Source organism: Alnus glutinosa, chromosome 10 (assembly GCF_958979055.1).
Source record: "Alnus glutinosa chromosome 10, dhAlnGlut1.1, whole genome shotgun sequence".
NCBI classification, from domain to species: domain Eukaryota; kingdom Viridiplantae; phylum Streptophyta; class Magnoliopsida; order Fagales; family Betulaceae; genus Alnus; species Alnus glutinosa.
Genome location: NC_084895.1, coordinates 20,503,845 through 20,525,962, shown reverse-complemented (window position 1 = coordinate 20,525,962; position 22,118 = coordinate 20,503,845). Strand labels below are relative to the sequence as shown.

The 22,118-nt window shown below is 38.8% G+C and overlaps 1 protein-coding gene across 1 annotated transcript; it reads left to right on the top strand.

Moving 5' to 3' along the window:
- Window positions 1–17,239: 17,239 nt before the first annotated feature.
- On the top strand, window positions 17,240–19,364 carry LOC133879174 (uncharacterized). Its single transcript, XM_062317710.1, has 3 exons — window positions 17,240–18,316; window positions 18,394–18,909; window positions 18,966–19,364. The coding sequence occupies exons 1-3, from the start codon at window positions 17,240–17,242 to the stop codon at window positions 19,362–19,364; spliced, it is 1,992 nt and encodes a 663-aa protein (XP_062173694.1).
- Window positions 19,365–22,118: the final 2,754 nt, after the last annotated feature.

Genomic DNA, 22,118 nt, shown 5'->3' with positions numbered 1-22,118 from the left:
CGTAGAAAAAAAGTGCGATTTTAAATCAAATCGTAGAAAGTGAACCGTTTGGAAACTGCGTTTTTAAAATATTGCGATTTGAAAACGCAGAAAAGTGCTTATTCAAATCGCAGGCAATGTGGTGCTTTTTTGAAAACGCAGTATTTTAAAAGGCTAAACTGCGATTTTAAAGGCCAAACTGCGATTTTGCCAAACGCTTAATTGCGTTTTTAAAAATCACTTTTTTAAATCGCACATTTTAAAATCGCTATTTTTAAATCGCACTTTTTGAAATCGTAAATCCAAACGGACTCTTAGAGTCGTTTTTGCCCAAAATGGCTTAAATTGGAGCCTTTTGTTTTTCCGAAAACGGTCCTAATTGTTTTTAATATTTACTCAATTTATTAATATATGTTACATATGTTACTTAATATTTATATGTGTATTAGTTAATATATATATTAACTAGTTAGCTCATAAACTAACGTATTATCTAGTTAATTAACATATTCTAACTAAACAAGTTGAGTTTAAACATACATTTCATAGATCGGCTCTAGTTCGAGATCAATTATTTGATTAAGTCCAACTCATAAACGAGCCAATCTTGTAATTTAAAAACTAATATATATATATATATATATATATATATATATATATATATATATATATATATATATATATATATATATATATATATATATCTTCGTTTATATATATTAATTTGTGTTTTATATAGTATATAAGGTTAGGGTTTGATTGGATTATTCTATTGATCATGTGATCCTGTCATAATCAATCGGACTAATGTATTATGTCAATAGCACGTTAGATCAAACATTCACTGTGTCAAGTTTAATTGATCGAACTCTATCACGGTCGGTCGGACTAATACATTAGGATCGATCGAATTGTCTATCGATAATATTATTCTATCATGATCAATCAGACTACTACACTATGATCGATCGAACGTTCAATCAAACCTTCACTGTGTCAAGTTTAATCAATCGAACTCTATCATGATTAATTAAACTAATGCAATAGATTGGATGATTCTATCGATCCTATGATCCTATCATGATCGATCGGACTAATGCACTAGGATCAATCGCATGTTAGATCAAACATTCACTGTGTCAAATTTAATTAATCGAACTCTATCATGATCAATCGAACTAATGCATTAGAATCAATCGGATGGTCTATTGATCATATTATTCTATCATAATCGATCAGACTACTACACTATGATCGATCGGACGTTCGATGGAACCTTCATTGTGTCAAGTTTGATTGATCGAACATTCGTATCACAATAGATTAGAGTAATGCACTAGGATGAATTAGATATTCGATCAAACCTTCAATTGTGTCAAGTTTGATCGATCATTTGATCAAATCACGATCTATTAGAATAATGCACTAGGATCGATCAAAGTAATACACTTGAATCGATTGAATGCTTCTATCAATCCTATGATCCTATCATGATCGATCAGACGGGTACTTAGGATCAATCGTATGTTAGATCGAACATTCACTATGTCGAGTTTGATTGATTGAACTCTATCACGGTCGATCGAACTTACGTACTAGGATCAATCGGATGGTCTATCGATCATATTATTCTATCATGATCGATCAAACTACTACATTATGATCGATCGGATGTTCAATCGAACCTTCATTGTGTCAAGTTTGATCGATAATTTGATCATATCACGATCAATTAGACTAATGCAATAGGATCGATCGAAGTAATACACTTGGATCGATTGGATGTTTCTATCGATCCTATGATCCTATCATGATCGATCGAACTAGTACTTAAGATCAATCGCACGTTAGATCGAACTTTCACTGTGTCGAGTTTAATTGATTAAACTCTATCACGATCGATCAGACTAATGCACTAGGATCAATTGCCTTATATATACACACACACACACACACACACATTAAATAAGCATATAGTATACTAGCTAAGTAAACATAGTATTATATATTAATTATAATACGTTGATAATAGTATTTAGTATGTTAAACTAATATAACATATTAATTAGTTATTAATACTTAATATATATATATATTATATATTGTGATATACTGATATATGTGTGTTTATATACTAACTATACAATATATGTTATATATATATATATATATATATATATATATATATATATAATTAATTAGTTATATAAAATATATAATATATATACTAAATATAATTATATATCTTGGTTTATATATATTAATTAGTGCTATATATAGTATATATGGTTAAGGTTATTATAAATTGAGTTGTTTTAACAAAAACAGCTCAAATTAGACCCGTTTTAACAAAAAGGACTGAAGTTAGTGGTATTTTAACAAAAACGACTCCAATTGGAGGCATTTTAACAAAAACGATTGCAATTGGAGGCGTTTTTAAAATGGCTCGAATTGAAGTCGTTTTGTTAAAACGGCTCTAATTAGAGCTGTTTTGTTAAAACGGTTCAAATTGGAGCCGTTTTTCTAAAACGGCTTCAAGTGGAGCTGTTTTTAAAACGGCTCAAATTGGAACCGTTTTAGTTAAAAAAGGCTCTAACAAAAAGGGCTCAAATTTTATTTTATTTTATTATTATTATTATTATTATTATTTTTGTAGTGAAGTCCATGACTTAGTGAGTAATAATACATATAATATACATGTTATCATATGGTGAAGTTGGGTATTAATATATAAATCACATGCATCAATGTGCAGTCATAACTTCACATTTTGTAGGATACTCATAGATGCAATATAGATATAGTAGATGCTTAAAACAAGTGGATCATGTCATAGTTTAACATCATATAATGTACCCAGGATATTAACCCCTTCCAAGTAGGGTTGGCGTTGTTTTGAGAGACCTGTAATACAACACTGATGTCTCGGATATGTACATATACAGTCATATACTAGTAGACCAACCGAGTCCAAAATTAGGTGACCCACACTACTCCGTGAACCCCATTCAAGCATAGTGCTCCAGTCACAAAACAACCATTGGATCCAAGGTCCATCATAACATATCATAAACTTTTGACCATAAAGTTAACTTGTATAATAGTAAGCCCATTGTTGTTATCCTGGACGTACTGGTATACCATATTATATGAATTAATTTAATATTTACCATATATTTATATGCATGCTTTTATAAACTCATTATTTTCATTATCTTGTTATTAATCACTAATTTTTCACAAAATAGAGTTCACTGTAATCAAAAGTGTATTTCATGTGAGTTGTAAATATGCATGTTTGGTACACAAAATAATCATGCTTATGCAAAAAATAATAATAATAAGTATCCATTTGAGTTTTTACTCACTTATTTCGTAGGGTGTTTCCGCAAAGTCTCTCGGAGTCTTCTCAACCTTAAAATCTGAGAAAAACTTAATATTATCCCTATTCTCAAGTTAAAAACTAATTCTAGGCTATACGTGTATTTTGCCTAACCCACGAATGTTCGGGGCTCAAGGATTGAACGTTCGTGGTGGGAAAAAGATCATTCGTTTTTCTTAGCGAACGTTCAGTTAATCACAAGAAAGTCAAAAGTCCAAATTCTCAATTAAGATCTACTAGGATTAATAATCAGAGGCACTAAAATTTTACAGATGCTGTAAGAGAAGAAGAGGAAGAAAACCCATTTGCATGTCTTAATTTTTCTGCATGAGGCTTACTAGAAGCCTCCGTACTTTGAGAAGGGACACTTGGAATAGTCTAGTTTTGTAGGATTTTGATGTGCTAGCTGTATGTGGAACCTTTTGATAGACGATCTTTAAATATGTATATAAAGTATAAAATAACAGTGTTACTATTTAAATAATTTGAAGATTATTTAGAAGCTTTGGTATATTTATTTTAGATGAGTTTCTGATGTCAAAAGAGAAAGAACGAATAATTTTGTACATGATATTTCTGCTATATTAGAGTTCTGAAGTTATTCTATGTAGTAGCTTCAAGTCTAAAATCAAGATATTTTCTGCTTTTTGCTTGTTTTATAAGCCAGGACGTTACACCTTTTGTATGGGTGTCTTGATGTAATATAGCATGACTCGAGGATCATCTATTTCAATTTACTCTTCCATTTCAAAGTAACTATGTTCTTACTTGTACACATGTTTTGCCAAAAACCATAGGTTAACATAAAAACAATTTCAAAATCTTGCAATCCTAGCAAAGAACTATTACTAAACCCAAAAGTCACTCAACTAAAAACCTACCATTGTTCTAAGAGTCAAAACTATTTAAAAAACACTTATTTTGAATCAAATTGATTACTTTAAGAACAAATAAATTCTATATAGTATTTTTGGGATAAGCCTTAATCATCGTTTCAATTTTGCATAAAAATATAAAGTTTTTAAAGTAGAAGAAAATCTATGACTTGCAAATGTATAAGAAAACTTATAGTAATGATGATGAAGTTGCTTATCCTCATTCCCTTAAAAGTGCAAGCAAACAATCTTTGCCCATATCTCTTTTCCTAGCTCCCTCTTCACCACCCATTCAGTTTCCACATTTATCTGAACTTGGTAAAGTTCAAACTAATAATCTTGCCCTTACCTCATTTACGTACCTCTCCACTCCCCATCATGTATCCTCTCTACTTTGAACTAGATAAAGTTGAAGGAATGATGCATATGTGCGTTGCAGATGTAATTAGAGTTTGTGAAAAAACATGGGAACAGAGATATAATTTGGGTTTCGTACAATATTGCTTGCATCGATGACATTGCCCAAGCATGCTTGAAGAATCTTTATGAATCTTAAAATATTGCTTGAAGTATGAGTGGAGCAACGTTGAATCATGTTTCGATGTAAAATGATTTTTGAAAAATAATTTTTATATTTTTTGGTGTTTGACTCGACAACAAATAATAGTCAATAAAAAATATTTTCGGTTTAACCGAAAAAACTTATATAATTTCCGTAAAAGGGTTTTCATTTTTAAACCGCAAACTATTTTTTAAGTTTGAGTTTTTCATTCTCAAATCGCCAGACCATTGCCAAAATAACGTCGGGCCTCCACTAGGACCTTGTAGGGATACCACCAAGTCTCTCCCAAGACACCGCTGATACCTTTCTTGGACTCTGCCAAGACCCTGCTTGGACACCGCCAGGCCTTTGTCGCGACGTCCCAGGATCCGTTGAGCTTTGGTCGGAACTAAAATTTTTATGTTAGATTTTTTTTTTTTTTAATATATTTGTGTTGTGAATAAAAACTGATTTTTATAAGTTAATATGATTGAATAAAAATATTTTTAAAGGGTAATTACCTTTTACCCTATCAACTACCAAAAAAAAAAAAAAAAACACATTACTAATTTATACAGAATTTTTTTTTAAAAAAAAAAAATTATAGTAACGTGTGTTCACACGTTACTAAAATTATGTAAAAAATTATAAAAAATTAAATAAAAAAAAAATAAAAAAAAAGGCTTGTCTACTGTCACTAAAACCAACGGGAAGTCGGGTGGTCGCCGGAGATGACAACCCAGTCACCGGAGACCCATCCAAAGACCCAAGACACTGGAGACAAAACCATCGGCGAAACCGTAAGAAGAAAATGAGAAAACGTAAGAAGAAAAGAGTAAAGAAAAAAAGGGAGAAATGAAAACGAATAAAAAAAACCATTCAACGCCACCTCCAGTTCTATAAACCCACAACAAAACAAAAATAAACCAAAACTAACAAACCTTAGTGCGTGTACATTTCAATCCATAATGGGGTTCTTGAGAAGTTGAACCACAATGTGAGCTTTGTTTGACTTAAAAATCAAACAAAAATAAACAAAACTCAGAACCAAAAAAAAAAAAGAAAAAAATCATTAGATCCAGTTGAATGCCACTTGAATTCCTTTCGTCAGTGCGGAATTCCTCTTGAATGCCACTGAAAAAACAAACCACTTGGAATTCTTTTTTTCAAAAAAAAAAGAAAAAGGAATTTGGAAAGAATATTTTAACGTAAGATTAAGTTGGAGAAGGGCAGAGATATTATTACCTGCCTTTGGATCAAGAATGGGCAAATCCCATCCAGCTATTAGATCCAGGGACCTTGCTGTGTCTGGGCTTTGCCTTTCCCCTTATGGATTTGTGTGTGGAAGAGAGAGAAAATGCTTTGCTTTTTTCAGTGGTGAGAGAGAGAGAGAGAGAGAGAGAAGAGACAGAGAGAGGTGTTTTAAAAGGAAAAAAAAGGGGAAAGTACACTTTACCCCCTGATGTATCCACTTATTGACAATTTGATGCCCAATGTTTAAAAATTGATAAATAACCCCCTTGATATAACCAACTTTGGCACTTAAACCCTTCCGTCCACTTAATCCGTCCAAAGAGACGGGAAAGAGGTCACATGTCCCCGAAAAAAAAAAAAAAAAATCCCCAAATGTTTGACATTTGGGGTGTGGCGCGCGCGGGACAAATTCGCGGTATGCGCGGAGGAGAAAAATTCATTACATTACTAACGTGCCACATTTCGAACGTTACTAAATGCTTTTTATTTAAAAATCTTTTTCGTCCTGGAAATAACATGATTATTTATTTGTTACTTCTTCTTCTTCTTCTTCTTTTTTTCCTTTTTTTTTTTTTTTTTTTTTGTCCTGTAATCTTTTCACAGGAACATAGCCAACTATCCACGTGTTCCATTAATTGTATTGGATTTCTCTGGGAAGACCGATATATATATATATATATATATATATCGTGTTGCATTCAAATTACAGATCGAAGATAAATAGCCAGCTCTTTTCAAATGATATGCTAAAAGTTTATGGGAAATGATAGGCCGGAAGTATCGTTCAAAAAAATCTTTTTTTTAAAAAAAAAAAAAAATGGTATTTTTAGCTTTTTTATTTGTTTAATTTTCAGTTAATTTTTGGTTTTTTTTTTTTTTTTTTTTTTTTTTTTTTTTTAGAAAAAAAAAAAAAAAAAAAAAAAAAAAAAAAAAAAAACTGCTTAATTTAGAGGTGTTTTAACAAAAACGGCTCCAAAGAGAGGCATTTTTGTAACGAGAGAAGGAAGAAAAAAAAATATAAAATAAAATGAAAGAATTAGTAACAGTTTACATTTGACACGTCATTAATTAGTGACATATATTCTATCGATCCTATGATCCTGCCATGATCGATCGGACTAGTTCTTATTAGGATCAATCAGACTAATTAGATAGTTGTGAATGCTCTTATATCGAACATTTGACACGTCATTAATTAGTGACATATATTCTGTCGATCCTATGATCCTGTCATGATCGATCAGACTAGTTCTTATTAGGATCAATCAGACTAATTAGATAATTGTGAATGCTCTTATATCGAACATTCACTGTGTCAAGTCTGATCGATCGGACTGTATCATGATTAATCGGACTAATTAATACACTATGATCAATCGGATGGTCTATCAATCATCTTATTCTATCATGATCGATCAGACTACTACACTAGGATCGATTGGACGTTCGATTGAACCTTCACTATGTCAAGTCCATTCTATCGAACTGTGTCATGATTAATCAGACTAACGCAATAGGTTAGATCGGATGTTTGATCGATTGGAGTAATACACTTTGATCGATCAGATATATATTCTGTCGATCCTATGATCCTGTCATGATCGATCGAACTAATGTAATAGGTTTGATCAATCGGACTAGTACTTATTAAGATTAATCGCATGTTTGATCGAACATTTACTGTGTCAAGTATGATTGATCTAACTCTATCAAGATCGATCGGACTAATTAATCCACTATGATTGATCAGATGGTCTATCAATCATATTATTCTATCATGATCGATCAGTCTACTAAACTAGGATCGATCAGACGTTCAATCGAACCTTCACTGTGTCAAGTCGGGTCGATCAAACTCTATCACGATCGATAAATCATCCGATCAATCTTGATAGATCAATAGGATCGATAGATCATCCAATCGATCATGATAGATCGATAGGATCGATAGATCATCCGATCGATCGTGATAAATCAATAGGATCGATAGATCAAACGATCGATCATGATAGATCAATAGGATCGATAGATCATCTGATCATTCATGGTAGATCATCCAATCGATCATGATAGATAAATAGGATCGATAGATCATCTGATCGATCATGATAGATCAATATGATTGATAGATCATCCGATCAATCATGATAGATCAATAGGATCGATAGATCAAACGATCATTCAATCGATCATGATAGATCAATAGGATCGATAAATCATCTGATCGATAATGATAGATCAACATAATCGATAGATCATCCGATCGATCATGATAGATCAATATGATCGATAGATCATCCGATTAATAATGATAGATCAATATGATCGATAGATCATCCAATCAATCATGATAGATCAATATGATCGATTGATCATCTGATCCATTATGATAAATCAATAGGATCGATAGATCATCCGATCAATCATGGTAGATCATCCGATCAATAGATCATCCGATCAATCATGGTAGATCATCCGATCGATCATGATAAATCATCGATCTGATCAATCATGATAGATCAATAGGATTGATAGATCTTCCGATCAATCATAGTAGATCATCCGATCAATATGATAGATCAATATGTATCATGATTGATCTGATCAATCATGATAGATCATCCGATTGATCATGATGAATCATCCAATCAATCATGATAGATCAATAGGATCGATAGATCTTCCGATCAATCATAGTAGATCATCCAATCGATCATGATAGATCAATATGTTCGATAGATCAATAGGATCAATAGATCATCCGATTAATCATGATAGATCAGTAAGATCTATAGATCATCCGATCAATCATGGTAGATCATCCGATCGATCATGGTAGATCATCCGATCCATCATGGTAGATAATCTGATCGATCATAATAGATCATCTGATTATTCATGATAGATCAATAGGATTGATAAATCTTCCGATCAATCATGGTGGATCATGATTGATCATGATAGATCATTATTATTTAGTGAGGTGTTAAATTTGACACATCATTAATAATTTAAAATTTAGATTATTTAATATATATATATATATCAACTTAGTAACGTGCAAGAATTTTGCATGTTACTAATTTAGTAATGTGCAAAATTAGTCAGGTTACTTATTATTTAAAATTTATTATTTTTTAAAAAAATTATATTGACATAATATTTAATAACGTGCATATTTTAGCACGTTACTATTTAATTACGTGCGAAAATCTGCACGTTACTAATGTAGTAACATGTAAAATTTTAGGGCTACTACTTTAGTAACCTACCAAATTTAATAACATGCTAATTTTAGCACGTTACTAAATAGTAACATGCATATTTTCGCACGTTACTAAATAGTAACGTGTTAAAAATGGCAGGTTACTAAAGTTTTTAGTAACGTGTGAATTGTTAGCACGTTTCTAATGCTAGTAACCCATAAAAATTTACACGTTACTAAATCCTCAATTTTTTTGTAGTGGACCCACCTCTGGGAGCCACCCCTTTGGCATCCACCCCCTTTTCCTTTAGTTTTATGTTTTTTTTTTTTAAGTTGAAGGCATTTAGGTCATTTTTTAAATTGAATCAGGGTATTTAAGTATTTTCACGAGTTAGACTGACAGAAAGGAGCAAAACATGTAACTGTAGTAGTTAAATGCTTTTTTTTGGTTGAATTGATAATTCATGGGGGCATTGTACAATTTTTGGTAATTAATGAGAAAAAAAAAGTAATTACCCTTATTTTTAACAAAATAAAATAAAACAAAAATTTATGATTCTTCGTACGCGCTAAAAACTTAAAAAAACTTTCCCTAAAATTTTTTTTCAACCGAAAACATTTTACAACCGCTAAAACAAACTGGCCTAAGATTATTCTGCTCCTATTTGGTAATTATAGGTTTTTGCTTTTTGGAACAAGTTGCTGCTACAAGTAATATAGTGAAACTAAAGAATTTTCCTGATAAAGCTATTCCCAAGGATTTTTGCGCAGCCCTAGCTGTGGCTTATCATGAGTTTTGACCACTGGGCCACCGATCCATGCCCGACCCCTATATGATAGAAGGCCCAATGGAGCCCATTTCTCGGATTAACTACAATCCTTGAAGATCTTGATCCTCTCTCTCTCTCTCTCTCTCTCTCTCTCTCTCTCTCTCTCTCTCTCTCTGTGTCTCTCTCTCTCTCTCTCTCTCTCTCTCTCTATATATATATATATATATATATATATATATATATATATGACGATTAATTTTAGACTTTAGTCTCATTCTTATTTTGTGTTCCTCCAAAATTAACGTGACTTTTAAAATTATTATTTAATATATAACATAATTCTCTTTCTCTTTTTTTCCCTCACTATGCAAAGCCACAATGTGATAGGTACTCTTACTTCCAAATGAAGTCATCCTTAAAGGAAAATGCTAAGAGTATAACTAATGCACAATCTCAAGATACATTAAAATGGAACCTACACACGTAAGTCTCACTCCAATGTGTCTTGGGGTTGTGCACTAGTAGTGCATGAATCATTCCCTCATCCTTAATAGATGAGTGAAATCACCTTTTAGCAATAGGTGAAAAAATTAGGAGAAATCATATATATATATATATATATATATATATATGTGTGTGTGTGTGTGTGTGTGTGTGTGTGTGTGTGTGTGTGTGTGTGTGTGTGTGTGTGTGTGTGTGTGTGTGTGTGTGTGTGTGTGTGTGTGTGTGTGTGTGTGTGTGGGTGTATTTTGGATGAATGAAGAAGAAATTATATTTATCCCACTTTAATTATCATTCTATTTACAATATCTTCCTAATATCTTAATTTTTGCAACATCCCTCTATTCTACCATTAGGGTTATAATGTCTCTCTTCTATGACTCACAACAACAAAAATACCCCCAATCTATCATTTCCTGAATTTTTGCTTCTCTTTTTTTTTTAGAATTTTTTGTTTTCTTTTTGGTTTTTATGATTTTTTTTTCTTTTTAATATTTTTTTTCTTCCTTTTCTTTGTCAAGAAGAGGGAGAATGCAAAAATTGAAATATTAGGAGAACATTACAAATAGGATACTAGTGTTGGATGGTACGTTCCTCCTAAGTGAGGAACCAACCCACTTGTCTTTTAAAAGACACGCATTGTCTCTTTTATAAAGACCAAATAGAAGAGACAAAAAAAAGGTAGGAAAAGAAAAAGGGCAACCGCGACGAAAAAAAGAAAAAGAAAAAAGTCTTTCACATAATCACTTCCATTAGAGATCGGAGGATCATTTGTAGTCCAATTTTAATAAAATTTTAGTATGTTGTTCCTAACAATAAGAGCTACGTATTGATTGGTGTTGATCATTTTAGATTTTCTCTCCAAATACTTGGTTGCTTATACCCACTTGGTGAGATACTTTTTGTCTTTATTGTTGAAATCCACTTTTTAGAGTGACAGATTTATGCTTAATCCAAAAATACATGTATTCTTGATGGGTTGGTAGGTCCTAAATATTTCTCTAAAGAAGAGACACTGTAAACATATTATTGTTGATAGTGAAAACACTTAGGTAAATATAGTGTAAGCATTACATGAGAAATTTCGTTCATGCTTTGACAATGGTCTTAAATGTGTTATTCCTATTGTTTCAACACCTCGAAATAAACAAATTGTTAAATTTTTTTTGTTTCATTGCTAACACGAGTTTTCATGTCTACAGGTATAACTAAATGGTGCCTCGTAAATATAGACATTTAATCAATCCATTAGTCTCTGTACCGCAGCACTAACCAATAGGTACCGATGACGAGACCCAACCATCAGACCAGGAAATGTTTGATTCACCCCCACCCATCACTGGACTTGATGCACAGCCGTCCCCCACAACACTTGACCTTCATGGGTGGCCATCCCAAAACACCCTGAGGGCCCAACAAACGGTTTACAAAAGGGGGGAGGTCATGACTATTGGTATGCAGTTTCTTTATGATTCAATAGTTTGTTTCACTTATATTATATTTTAGCATTGTATAATCTATTTTTTACATAAGTTCTTTTTAAATTACAGATGAGAGTGGACTTCGCGATACATGTAGCGTAGGTGGACCGAAAAATGTTTGGGCATTATGTGAACTGCGGATTGTCGTTTTAATGAATAATGACGGTCAGGTAGTTGGAGTGGGTAGTGAGAAGTTCCCTCGCTTTTGTTCTTCCCTTGTGAAAACAGCTAGCTTATGCCCTCTAATCCCCAACGACTGGAGGTCTGTGCCAAAGAACAAAAAAGAAGCAATGTGGGAGATTATTCACGTGAGAAAATAAATTTATATATTCATTTGCTTCATTCAAGGAGTTTTGTTAGTTACATCCACTAGCACTGTTTGTTGGAATGAGAGTACTAACACCGTTGTGGTTATGACTTCTATGTAGAGGAAGTTCGAGTTTGAAACGAATCTTCCACTAGAGGTTGTAAAAAAACACGCATACTCGGAATTGTCAAAAAGGAGGAGGGAGTACAAATATGAACTAAAGAAGTCATTGAAGATCCAGCCAGGTGAGTCTGCAGAACATGTAATTGCCACAACTGATCTGCAATACATTAGCAACCCTGTGGATTTTGAAGCAGAAGTTCGACATTGGTGTGATCCCAATGTGCAGGTAACAATGTATCTTTATTACCATCCCAACATTTGTTATGCATATTTATCTCATTATTTTATTGAAAATATGTAGAGGAAGGCCCTTCAAAATAAGGAACGCCGGGCCATGCAAAGAATACAACACACATCTGGGTCGAAGAGCTTAGCTCGACTTTATTTTGAAAAGGTACGCATTGAAAGAGATATTTAGTGGGTCATGCATTAGATGGCTTTTAACATAATCATAACATGTATGTATGTTTTTAAATTTATAATATGTAGGAGTCGACATCAGGGAAAGGCCTTGACGAGTTGAGATCAGGGAAAGGCCTTGACAGAAGCTCGTTATTTATCGAAACTCACACACACAAGGATGGCACTCCTGTGACAACAGAGGCGGGGGAGAAAATCGTATGTGTTTGATTTATTTTGTTAGTATAATTGGTTGTTTTCCAGTTTTTTATTTTATTTTATTTTATTTTATTTTTTATGGTTTTTTGAGTGTTTTTTTAATTGGTGTCATAGAAGGAGGTAACAAGACAAACCAATGATTTACTAATCCGTTTATCTTGTTATAGGCACTAATCAAGGAGATTATGTTGAAATCGCCTCCATCGACGCGAACACCCACACATGGTTGTATAGATTGGGATCCAAATGACGCATATGGACAAGTATTTGGCAAAGAAAGGCCTGGACGCGTACGTGGAGTGGGCATTAGGTGTGCATATGGCTCGAAGGCCACATCCTCTTCCGCGCCACAAGTCCCATCTAACTATCCACAATATGTTAACATGGTTCAGTTTGTCAAGGAATTTGAGGAATTTAAAGCTGCGTTTCAGAATTTGCACCCATCGGTAAATACATAACATTGTCTTTAGCATATATAATGAACACTTTCTTTCTTTTTTTCATATTATGATCAAAATATTTGGTGTATGTAGATGGTCAGTCAGCCAAACTTAGACTCTGATTATAGACCTATTCTCCCGAATCTCCCCGAATGTGTCACCAATGCATATCGTGACAATGATGGAGTGGATGGTGAGGAAGAAGATGATTAGGTATAAACTTTAAATCCCCAATGTTTGACATGAATTAATAGAGGCATATGATGCTAAGGTTTTTTTTTTTCTTTTTCATTGTTAAATTATTGATAGCTTATCTTGTTTTTCACTGTTAACTTATTGATTTATTGCTGACTTGGCAACTTTCGAACTTAGCATGCATATTATGCTTCTTACATTTTACAAGGAGTGAGACGTATCGATATAAATTCTACTCGGGTAATTTTCTGGAATATTTATTTGAAAGTGTCTTTGTGTGCTTTGTGTCTTAATTTCTATGATTGAACACATGGTAGCTAGTGTAGTATGGCATAAGTCAGTTTCGGTTGTTTGTGTTGATTGAGATAGCAGCATTAAGAGAAATGTATTAAAATGATTTTCGTGCATAATTTTGTGGGTAATTAATGTGCCCCGTGTCTATGTTACTGTTAAAATTGAGAGGTTTCTTAAAGTATTGGTTGAAATGGGTGCAAGCTGTGGATTATGGAGTTCATAAGCTCTGGGAATACAACAATGTTGGGGTATGACATCTATTGTGTTAATATTTTACCTTAATTTTTGTTTGTTTTATTACTCTTCCACGCTTGAATGAATTTCACAGTGCGTCAGATGCATTATATAGCCATTTTATATAAAATTTGCCCTTGTGTGCCATAGGAATCATGCCTTTTTCTGGACCTGCTATGGTTGAGCTCTACTATTTGGAATGAGTTGTGGTTACTAATGCTCCCAATCAGCCAAGCAGTTTTAATTTAGTTTCTGTTAGATGCAAAATCGTTATTCAACATAACAACGTGAACCTTTTTGTATCGATTGCATTGTTATCACCCACTTTTTTTATATTCCTTTATATGAACGATTCTTGCCATACGGCCAGAGGTTTTCAATGGAATTATTAGAGTTTTTTTCGTACGCACATGTGGATGCTCATATCCTTGTTGCACTTAGGAGGGTTAGAATGAAATTTCTGTTGATAATCCAATCTGAATTTGGATTTGAATTCAATTCAAACTCAGATCGTATCATTGAAATTTACATGATCGTAGGATTTGATCCTGATATGATAAGCTTGAAAGATTTATTCTGATTTACCTTAATCCTCATCTGATCGTGCTAAGGGATTTGCTTTTCTAAGATGTGTTTGTGACATTTGTTACATGACGTTCCCTTCTTTTTTTTATGTTAATTAACATGGTGGTTTATTGAACTTTTCAGCCAACAATCTGGAAGCAGATGCAGTGTTTGTTTATACAAAAACAGGCGACCTGACTGCCCAATCTTTGGATTTACACCTACAGCATCTGTACGTGCGGAGGCGCCTGAACCTACGGTGGGGCTTGATAACTTTTTGCCTTTCTTTCACTGATGATATGGAGAGCAATTTAAACAGAAGTTTGTTTTTGCTGAGAGCTAGAGGGATGTGAATCAGAAAGTCTTTAGGTCAATAGCAGATTTAGCTTGAATATTATCATTAATTGTAGGATGATAGCACATTGAGAGTACTACAAAGGGCTCATTCATGTAAGCCCAAATTGACCGAACATTACTCTTTGTTTGCTTACTCTTAAATATATATTATATTTTTCATTTTTGGTTGATCTGGTGAGTATGAACGCATGAACTTATGTGAATCATGTTTGAAATGTATAATACAAAGTAGACATGCTAAAAAGTTTAAAATTACTTACATTTTATGGAGGGGCGTATAATATGTAATTTAAGACTTTTCCTGAATTTGAATTCCATTACTGAATTTTTTACTGAATTTTAGCAGGTTCTAACCTGTTAACAAATTTTCTGGAGCTGACGACTTGGAATCCTGGATAACACCGTGTACCAAAGCTCCCAAGGTTGACGAAATTCAAATGAGTGTTCTTCAAGTTGTCTGCAAAACAAAAGGGATCGTCGGGGTGTCCCGGCAACGCCTCCTCCGACGATCAAGTTAGAATTGGTGTAAAAAACCTCTTTAGCAAGAAGAAATTCGTGTGTGTTTTAGAAGAAGATACCTCTCTTTTTTATCAGCCCAAACCTTTTATATGTCTGCTCCCCTTAAATGTCCTTCACGTCAACATTTATTACTCGAATATGCTTTTCTTTTCCTTCATTAATTTGAGCCCATAAACCCAGGCGCTTATACCGAATCGTCCCTACTTTCTCTGATCGGCGGCGGGCAATCATCGATTAATAAGACAAAAATATTAATTAGGGAGAATCTCCCACTTCATTTCAAACAGCTCCTCTCTTAGCCGCAGACACCAGCTCATCTCTCTATCATTTTAATCAATGGCGGGAAATTCCTTAACACTTACCCCCCGAATTCTTTCTCCATCCCAGTGAAGGGGAAGAGAATTCTAGCACTTTTTCCGGGATTGTCTCTTCCCGCCATTTAATTCGGGGGTGTTCAGGCCTCCACGGTGGGCCCCAAGGAGAGGACATTTGATTTCACCTTTCTCCAGCGTGACCAGTTTGCTGGGGAGGGACTGGAAACGTTCCTACACTGAACAGGCGCGTTTTTTCAGGGATCAGGGACCTTAACGTGCGGCGTAATGATGACGACAGTAAGGCCTTTCGACTTCCGCGCCGGTTATAGAATTAATTCGCCGCCATCAATCAAACAGTCGCACACCTCTCCGTTTCTCAGAGGTTGTCGACTTCGTTATAAATATCTCCCCTCGGCTTCAACTCTGTTCACTTCTTCCGTCGCTCATTCCGTCTTCACCTTCTTCTTTTCTCGGCTCTTTCTCTTCATTACCTCCTCCGAACTCCACATGGCCATCACTCGCAGAGACCCAGCATCCAGGAGTCTTGTGGATGCCCCTGAAAAGCCTGTTCCTTTGGCCGTTGTCTCCCCTCCCACTGTCAGACATGGGGTTGCGCTTTTGGTGCCGCCGGAAGATCGGTTAGAGTCGACCTGGTTGGCGTGCCACGAGGCGACTCTTCGGAGGGCCTATGACATCGGCCCGTCGGTCAACATCTTCTTTCAAGAACCTGAATCGCGGGGGATAGCCGGGGGTGAAGTCACCTTGACAGAGCGCATGTTCATGGCAGGGGTTCGACTTCCGTTCCCGAAAATCGTTCGCGAGGTTTGCACATTCCTCGGGGTGGCCCCCGGCCAGATCGCTCCGAACAGCTGGAGGTACGTGGTGGCGTCCTCTATCCTGTGGCGGCTGGTCCTCGGAACCGAGATGGACGCTGCCCAATTCTTCAGTATATACCGCCCGTCTACCAAGGACGGCGCTGTCGAGCTGCGGGTGCACCAAGATCCGATATTCATCTACCTCGACCAACGTAAGTACGGGAACAACAAAGGTTGGAGAGAGCAGTTTTTTCGAGTCTCCGGGGAATGGGAATGTCCCTCCCAGTCGGTGGTTCCGGACTCCTAACGGGTGCCTAGAGAATGGAGGTCACTAGTCGACGACTTGCGGATCCTTCCTACACTGAGCGTCGCTAAAATCAAGGAGGTCAACACCATGCTCTCCTTCTCGGCCAGGGCGGTTCAGTCGTCGATCGACTACGAAAACCTTGTTTCAGTCCAAAGCCTGAATGAATGCTTTGGGTATCAAATCCCAGAGCAAAAAGTAATTTTGGACAAGCGGGGAGCCCCGGTGGTTGGGTGGTCCGTCACGACCAGCAGGCCCATTCCGGGCAAGGTTCCGAGGAAGGTTGCCCAAAAGGGGAGTACGTCAGGGAGGCAGGCCAATCAGTCTCCCCGGAGAACACGCTCTTCGAAGGTTCATCAACTTCATCCTCGGAAGAGGAGGGGAATTCTTCCCCAGCTGTAAAGGTTCTTCCCCGAGATCCTCGGACGAGCCCTTCCTTCCCCGGTTCGGGTGCCCGTTCGCCTCCCATTTCTTTTGAAGACGTCACCGAAGACGTGGCCACCGCTGCAACCATCAAGGTGGTAGAGCACTCTCCTACTTCTCCAAGTGATCCCAACCCTCCTCCCCAACCTGCAGAAGATCCGGTTATTCAATCTGAGGCGCCCCTGCCTCAGCAGAAAGGGAAGAGGGTCGCTCCGGGGGCCGACGAAGGCCCCGAATCCAAAAAACTTCGAGCTCAACGGGATAGCAGTTTTATGCTTGGCCGGATATTGGCCATGGCCAAAGTTTACACTCCTCCTGGCAACCAGAATCCTCCAACCACTGCCTCCCTTCCCACACTTACCACGTCGGTGACTTCTCCGGTCGAACCTGTGGTCCACCCGGGGGCTGAAGCGAGCCCCGGAGTTAATGTTGTTGGGGGAGACGAAATTCCTCGCAGGGGGTCACCAATTCAATCACCACTGAGGGAGGAGCCGGATACTTTCTCTCAGGAATTCAACAAACTGCAAGAAGAGGTGGCCTCCGAAAGGGAGGCGCTTGGGCAGGCCTCTCCAACGCCCACTTTTTCCATCAGACCTGAGTCTTCAACTCCAATTCCGGTCCCCACATCGCCCCAAGCTTCTACCTCCATTCTCCCTTCCGATTCTGCGACTGCTGGGCGACGACAGGACTTTCAGATCCACGGGCTGGCAGGATGTCCCCTGGAAGCTCTGAGCTCCTTAGTCACCCCGGACTACAGCCCCCTGTTCGGGGAGCTCCCAGTGGAGGGCTATGCCGAGCAGCTTACCGGAAAGATTCTTCAGGTATATGATTCTAACATTCCTTATTTTTAGTTTATCTCCTCTCTCCGTTCGAATACTGACGCCTCATTCTTACTTAGTTCGCCGTGGACATTGCCGCATCCTGGAGGAGTCTTCGGGAACCCGAGCAAGACCAACGCGAGGCCATTCAGTCCTTACAGGCTCGGGTAAAGGAGTTGGAAGAGGAATCCCAGGGGCAGAGGAGAGCTTTGGCCGAGTCCGAGAAGCACCGGCTAAGGCTCCAAAAACTATCCGAACTCCGGGAAAGCACACTACAGAGCACTTTGACCAGCTGCGAGAGAATGGTCCACGACATGGAGATCTTCGAGAGCAATCTATCCGGAGCCCAAACTCGGCTAAAAGATGCTCTTTCCGAGAAGGCCAAACTCGAGGCCACATTGGGGGTAGAGCTTCAGTCTTCTGGCTCCTTGCGGGCAACTGTCCAATCCCTACAAGCCAAGAATTCGGAGTTGAAATCCGAGCTGCAATCAACTCGAGCGGCGAAAAACCAAGCCTTGATCGACAATGAAAAGCTTGCCGAGGAAAGAAATCAAGCATTGTCCGAAAAGGGGATAGCACTCACTGCTAGGGACAGGGTTAGTCGGAGCTCGAACAAGCCATCGCTGACAAGAAGCAAGCTCTCGACGAACAGACTAGTGCGTACCAGGAAAGGAGAGAAGCGGTGGAGAGGATGGAAGAGCTCCACCTTCAAGTGGTTGAGCTTACCAGGGAGCTTTCCCAGGTCCCGGAGCTCCGAGATACATCATGGGCCGTAGGCTTCAATTGGGGCTTCGAACACTTAAGGGGCGTTGCCAGAAGTGCCCCTCCCGGCGACGAGTCCTTCAAGGATCTCGACATCAGCACCATCCAGATCCCGGACGAGGCCTTGGAGACCATGGCCAAGCTAGGGGTCGATCAATTCCCTCATGTAACCGATTGGAGCCCGAAGACCTCTAAACCCGCTCCGGCCAGAAACTCAGAGTCGGGGTCCACTTCCTCTTCATCTGGAGAAGGGGCTCCTTCCTCCAGTCGCGCCCCCGGCAACCCCTGATAACTCCTTTCTCTTTTTTGAAAATACCGATGTACTGCTTTGCTTTATTATTTCAATGAAAAAGGGAGATTCGTATATTTCATTTATGACTGCCATTAATGAACATCTCGTCTGGTCTCACTCCATTAATGGCTACCGGCCCGAATTGATTTTCAATCTAACTTCTCAGCGTTAGGTATACCTGCCATTAAGGGAATAGTGAATGCATTTAAACAACTTCGCACCTATATATGTATGTACCTCTGGACCTCCTGTCCATCATACTTTCATCTCAAGCTCTCGCACTTGCCTTTTCTCATTTGGAGTCGCGTCGCGGTTCCAGCACTTAGGCATGGAGTCAGGAGTGTCCCAATTCCAGCATTTAGACCCACTTGGATGCGTGATCTTCGGCTTTATCTAGCAAGGGAGGCGCGATCTCCGGCTTTACGCCGGAGATATCCCATTGCTTGCCATGCCCAGTTGGGAGTCGCCTGCTTCAGGGTCCACTCCGGCGTTCAGTGGACCCCATCGTCCGACTTCTAGCCACTCTCCAACTTTGCATTGGCCACCTGTGCCTTTGAACCGCTGGGTTCCCGTCTGCTAGGGATGTCGCCTCCTGACAACGCCTTCATAGGGAGGAAGCGGAAGAGGTCGGTGACCTGTTGGCGCCCGATTCACCCTCATGTATGCCAGTCCAAATATTCTGCAACATGTAACTGTGTATTTTATCAATAAGCATATTCTTTTCTCTCTTTTTAAATATCTCCTTTAGACGTTGTTCCCGTACCTAACAAGAACATACGAACGTCCGAGGAGGCGGGATCACTTACCCCACTCTCCCCTCCAAATCTATGCGTTGCTACTAAGTAGGAACGGAGGGATTTGTTATGTGTAAGGGGTAAATTGAAGTGAACATAAACCAAGCAGTCAAACGTTATCTCATAGTCGGGATACAAGGCCCCCAGTCTCCGTTCATCCCCTCGTGGGGGCGAGCTCCATTACCCCCCTGTCCGGGGACAGGGGGTCCACCCGTTTATCCCCTCGTGGGGGCGGGCTCCATTACCCCCCTGTCCGGGGACAGGGGGTCCACCCGTTTATCCCCTCGTGGGGGCGGGCTCCATTACCCCCTGTCCGGAGACAGGGGGTCCACCCGTCCATCCCCTCGTGGGGGCGGGCTCCGTTACCCCCCTGTTCGGAGACAAGGGTCCACCCGTCCATCCCCTCGTGGGGGCGGGCTCCGTTATCCCCCTGTCCGGAGACAGGGAGTCCAAATGTTTTCAGAGTTAATACAACAAAAGCTTCACTTTACAAGACAAGAATTTCAAAAATGATACTTTTTGAGGTGTTCTACATTCCAGGCCCTTGGGAGCGCTTTCCCTTGCTTCGTAGACAAGCGATAGGCCCCGTTTCCACAGGAGCTAACGACTCTGTACGGTCCTTCCCAATTCGGTCCCAGCTTACCATCAGTAGGCTCTTGAGTCATCAGGTTGACCTTCCGCAAGACCCAATCGCCAACTTGAAGCTCTCTGGGTCTAACCTTCTTATCATAATACTTGGCCACACGGCGTTGATAGGCCGTACATGCTGTGCGAGCATCCTCCCGGCGTTCCTGCAACAAATCCAAATGCAGATTCATGCCTTCTTCGTTCAACCCCGGATTGTAGTGGGCCACTCTGAAACTTGGTGACCCCACCTCAACGGGTACTACTGCTTCCATCCCATAGGTGAGGGAAAACGGGGTCTCCCTCGTTGCAGTTCTGACCGTAGTCTGGTAGGACCAGAGCACTTCCGGGAGGTATTCGACCCATGCTCCCTTCCTCTGGCCGAGTTTTTTCTTCAACGTTTGGATCAATGTTTTGTTGGTGGCTTCCACCTGGCCGTTCGATTTAGGGAAGACAGGGGTGGAGAAACTCTTCCGTATGCCCAGCTCGGAACACCACTCACGAAAACGGGCGCAATCGAACTGTTTGCCATTATCGGTCACCATGGCATAAGGTATCCCAAATCTGCACACTATCGACTTCCATAGGAACTTAATGACATTCTCGGTTGTGATCGTCGCAAGTGCCTCGGCCTCCGCCCACTTAGTGAAATAATCCACTGCAACCAGCACAAACTTCTTGTTACCTTTTCCCGTTGGTAGGGGACCGACAATGTCGACCCCCCACTTGGCGAATGGCCAGGGAGAGGTAATTGAATGAAGGTATTCCGGAGAGCTCCTGAGGATACGACAGAATCTCTGGCACGCATCACAGACTCTTACTAACTCCGCTGCATCTTTACTCATCGTCGGCCAGTAATATCCTGCCCTGACAACCTTGTTCATCAGAGCCTTAGCTCCTGAATGGTTTCCGCATATTCCGTGATGCACTTCCCTCAACACATAATCCGCATACTCCGTGATCCACTTCCCTCAACACATAATCCGCATCTTCATTAGGCAGGCATTTTAGTAAGGGAAAAGAATACCCCCGTCGGTATAAAGTTCCTCCAACTAAAACATAACGCGCTGAGTGACGGACAATTTTCTGAGCATCTTCCTTGGCCGGCAGGAGCTCACCTGTTCTCAAATACTGTACAATTTCAGTAGCCCATTCGGGGTCCGCCTCGCCTATTTGCATCAGTTCTTCTGTCACGAATACCGTGGGGTGAGTTTTGGTCAGGAATTTGCAGCCGCGTACTGACACTGCGGGGTCCGACCCTGATCCAATTCGCGAGAGAGCGTCTGCCAACCCATTCTTCTCCCGGGGGATTTTAACTATGACGATCCTGTCA